General features: G+C 35.2%; 1 protein-coding gene across 2 annotated transcripts; it reads left to right on the forward strand.

Moving 5' to 3' along the window:
• The first annotated feature begins 715 nt into the window (after nt 1-715).
• Nucleotides 716-3,368, forward strand: LOC145124742 (F-box protein At5g46170-like). Of its 2 annotated transcripts, XR_013715703.1 has the most exons (3): nt 716-2,272; nt 2,994-3,105; nt 3,195-3,368. XR_013715703.1 is itself a non-coding variant. In XM_079060199.1 (2 exons), the coding sequence occupies exon 1, from the start codon at nt 1,057-1,059 to the stop codon at nt 2,269-2,271; it is 1,215 nt and encodes a 404-aa protein (XP_078916325.1). In that variant the 5' UTR covers nt 716-1,056; the 3' UTR covers nt 2,272; nt 2,994-3,368. The 2 variants fall into 2 exon arrangements, 1 of the variants encoding a protein (XP_078916325.1); XM_079060199.1 differs by having other exon boundaries at nt 2,994-3,368.
• The last annotated feature ends 356 nt before the right edge of the window (nt 3,369-3,724 follow it).

Raw genomic sequence — 3,724 nt, forward strand, 5'->3', positions numbered from 1 at the left:
CATATTTTTTATGAGTAGTTATAGATCATTTTAAGTAGTATGAGGTTAAGATCGTTCAACACATCAAATTGCTTCCAAATAAAAAATATATAGCAAGAAAGTGAAAGAGTTTAATATTGTTTTTCACCCATAAGATGAATGTCAGGGAGTCCGGAGTTTCCATCGAAGAAGTTTTAAACGCAAAAGAAAAAAAAATTATCGCGAACACCATAACATGAATGATTTTCGTTACAAGATGGCATAAATATTTTTAAAAAATAACTTTTTTTTTTTTTTTTTTCAGAATCTAAGTATTTTTTTTAGTTTGTATTGTTTTTTTAGTTATTTCAGTTTTTGTTTTAAGATTTATTTAATGTTATTGCAATGTAGTTTTTTAAATGTTATGTTTTATTTTATTTTATATTTCTTATTTTAGTTAAATTAAAAATAATGATACAACAAATGTGTTCAATGGTTGGGAATTTTTTTTTCTTGTGTTTGAATGGTAAAAAATAAAATAGATAAATAAAAGTAAAAATGATATAACAATTAAACAATAGGTTGAGTATTGAGTGGGTTGAAAATGATGCATTTCCTCTCCATATTGATAACAATTATGAGTGATATTTGTTTTACCAACTCGATAGACTATTTATGTAATTTGTCCCTCTAAAATTAATATGGTAGAATGGATATATCATCAAAACCATGAATATGTATTAAGTATAACGAACAGAAAGAAAACGAAAAGAAATTTGTTGAAAATAGTAAACTCAAAGCACTCTATGTGTGTCTTTGACCCATTTTCCAACACACACTTCTCTATCCCTCAACGCCACCATATCCTCCCCCATTTCCCTTCCTTCTCTCTACCAAATCCACCATTCTTCGCCTTTGTTTTCTCAAATCGCCATAACCCCCTTTAGATCCCAATATTTGATTCCTTTCTGTTTCGTCTTTCAATCCAATTGGTTCGGTTTCACGTTTCTATTGCTCGATCTGTTAATAATTGTAATTGGGTTCTTCAAATCAAGATCCTTTGTTTGATTCTCCTGCTTCTTGTTGTTGTAATCAGGTATGATGTCTTCTCTCCTCCCAGATCTGACCACAAAAATCTACCCAGAACCACCATGCAGTTTCTTGTCGGTGGCCGCGGAGGATGAAGGCGTCGACCGGTTTGATCAGCTGCCGGACTCTCTTCTTCTCTTGATCTTCAATAGGATCGGCGATGTCAAGGCGTTGGGCCGTTGTTGCGCCGTTTCGAAAAGATTCCATTCCCTTGTTCCTCAGGTCGAAAACGTCGTTGTTCGAGTCGATTGCGTTATCTCCGACGATGATTCTTCTTCCGCCTCCGGCTCCTCCGACAAATCTCGTGGACCAATTTCTAGTCTTTTCCGCATCGTCTTCGGCGGCATCGTGAAGCCAATCCAAGCACTTGGCCAATTCTTCGGTCCAAAACGATCTTCGTACTCGTCGTTATCCTCCCCTTCTTCTTCCTCATCTTCTTCTTTGTCCGTCGGGAATGTCGACGGTGACGACGATATCGAGCAAGGCGGTGGAGTTACTCATCATTCTCCAACTCAAGTCCTCAAAAACTTCAACGAGATTCGATATCTCAAAATTGAACTCCCCAGCGGTGAATTGGGTATCGAAGATGATGTTCTGTTGAGATGGAGAGCAGATTTTGGATCAACGTTAGATAATTGCGTGATGCTTGGCGCATCCTCTGTGATTCGCCCTGCAAATTCTTCACCCAATCAATCCAATTACGACACAATATGCGTTAATGGAAACAATAACCTCCACGAAGATAATGGCAGTATACCGGAATCCTTCTACACCAACGGTGGTCTGAAATTACGCGTCGTATGGACCATAAGCTCGTTGATTGCAGCATCTGCAAGACATTACTTGCTTCAACCGATCATTTCCGAACATAAGACGTTAGATTCACTGGTTTTAACCGATGCAGATGGGCAAGGGGTGTTATGTATGAACAGGGAACAATTGGAAGAATTAAGAGTGAAGCCATTGTCAGCTTCTTCAGCTTCAAAGAGAACCCTTGTTCCAGCTTTGAATATGAGGCTCTGGTATGCGCCATTTTTGGAGTTACCAGATGGAACTGTGCTCAAAGGGGCTACATTAGTTGCGACTAGGCCAAGTGAACAATCTGTTCAAAAGGATTTTTCTGATGGACTGTGGGTTTCATCTGCATTCGAGGAGCCTTTTGGAACTGCTGCAAGAATGTTGGTCAAAAGGAGGACTTATTGCCTTGAGATGAATTCCTTTTGATGTAAGAACTCTAATCATCTTCACTTTTTTTCTTGAATTCAATCTCATGAAACTGCTTTCTTGATTGTAATTTTGTTTCTGATCTCCTGCTACCAAGAATCATTGAAATTAAGGACTTATATATATAAAACTTGATTGATTAACTGTTTAATGTTGCAATTATGCTTAGTTAATCTATATAGAATCTTCATTGAGGTGTTTTTTGTTTTATTTTTACATTGAGATTTGAGTGTTCATCCATTTTGATCAGAACTCTTTTGGTTGTTGACAAAATTATACATTTAAGAGCTGAAATATTGCTATTAGATAGGAATTTGTATACAAGCATTGAGATTTCCAAAACCCAAAAATGGACTCTATTTTAAAGTGTTTCAATATTATAATATTTTAGGAGTTTAATTCGGCCATTGACGTTAGATGTTTGCTCTCTCAAGGCATTCATAAGTTATGTTACAAGCAACTCTTTTTAATCCACACATCACTTTCTTTAATCATGAATGTCATGTGACTCTTTATACATAAGAAAGGTCATATTTTTCTTTTCTATATCAGTTACAACTTCTACCAAAAGACATCAAGTAAAGTAAGCAGAATACGGAATCTTTAATTTGTTAAAGATGGCTCATTTTTATTCCTTATATGGTGTTTTTTCTTTATAGTTAATATATCTTTGCTTCTTTTATAAAGATTCTCATTTGATATTGGTTTTTGGCCTTTTTCAGTTTTCAAGAATAACTAGACAACATTAGGTTTCTGAAGGCATTGAATGGCAGAGAAACCACACAATTTTGCTTCTGAAAAATGGAAGGAATGAAGTTGTTGGTAGATGAGGCGGTAAGAGTTATGTGCCCTTTTTTTTTTTTTTTTTTTTTTTGTTTCTAGATTCATTAGACAATATCTTTCTTTTTTGTGAATATTTGTAGGTATAAAAATATGTAATGTTTATTAAGCAAAGGTTATGTTGGAACTGCATGCCTTTATGAATCTTGTAGATTTTGTGTCTTACTTCCAAAATCCCATGTTCAAAGTGTTGATTCTCGAGTTGTTTGTAGTAGACTTGCTTGAAAAATAATAATAATAGAACTCTTTTGGTGGTCTCGTGTTGCGTTCCATAATCTTAATTCTTTTTTCAGACAATACATGTTGTATCGTGTTTGATATCCATTAGACTGGACTGTACTAATATCAGTGAAACATGTTGTACTGTGTTTGATATCCATTAGACTGGACTGTATACCAATGAGATGATGATGTGTTTTCGATTTTTTGTTTGTGCAAAAGACATAAATCGGTGAAAATTTAGTTCTCAGTTTCAAGTTTCAAGTTTGGGTATCGTGATTACTTTTACATGTTGGCAGTGGGATCGGTTGGTGGGACAGTCCATAAACTATAATATTGTTTGCTTAAATCTTTTGGTCCCCTTCAATGCATATGCCATCCATTATATGGTGTC

Source organism: Lactuca virosa, chromosome 7 (assembly GCF_052849685.1).
Source record: "Lactuca virosa cultivar CGN04683 chromosome 7, Lactuca_virosa_CGN04683_v6, whole genome shotgun sequence".
In the NCBI taxonomy this organism is placed as follows: Eukaryota; Viridiplantae; Streptophyta; class Magnoliopsida; order Asterales; family Asteraceae; genus Lactuca; species Lactuca virosa.

Excerpts from the sequence above, each read along its gene's own strand:
- LOC145124742 (XM_079060199.1), top strand. The coding sequence starts at position 1,057 with ATGATGTCTTCTCTCCTCCCAGATCTGACCACAAAAATCTACCCAGAA.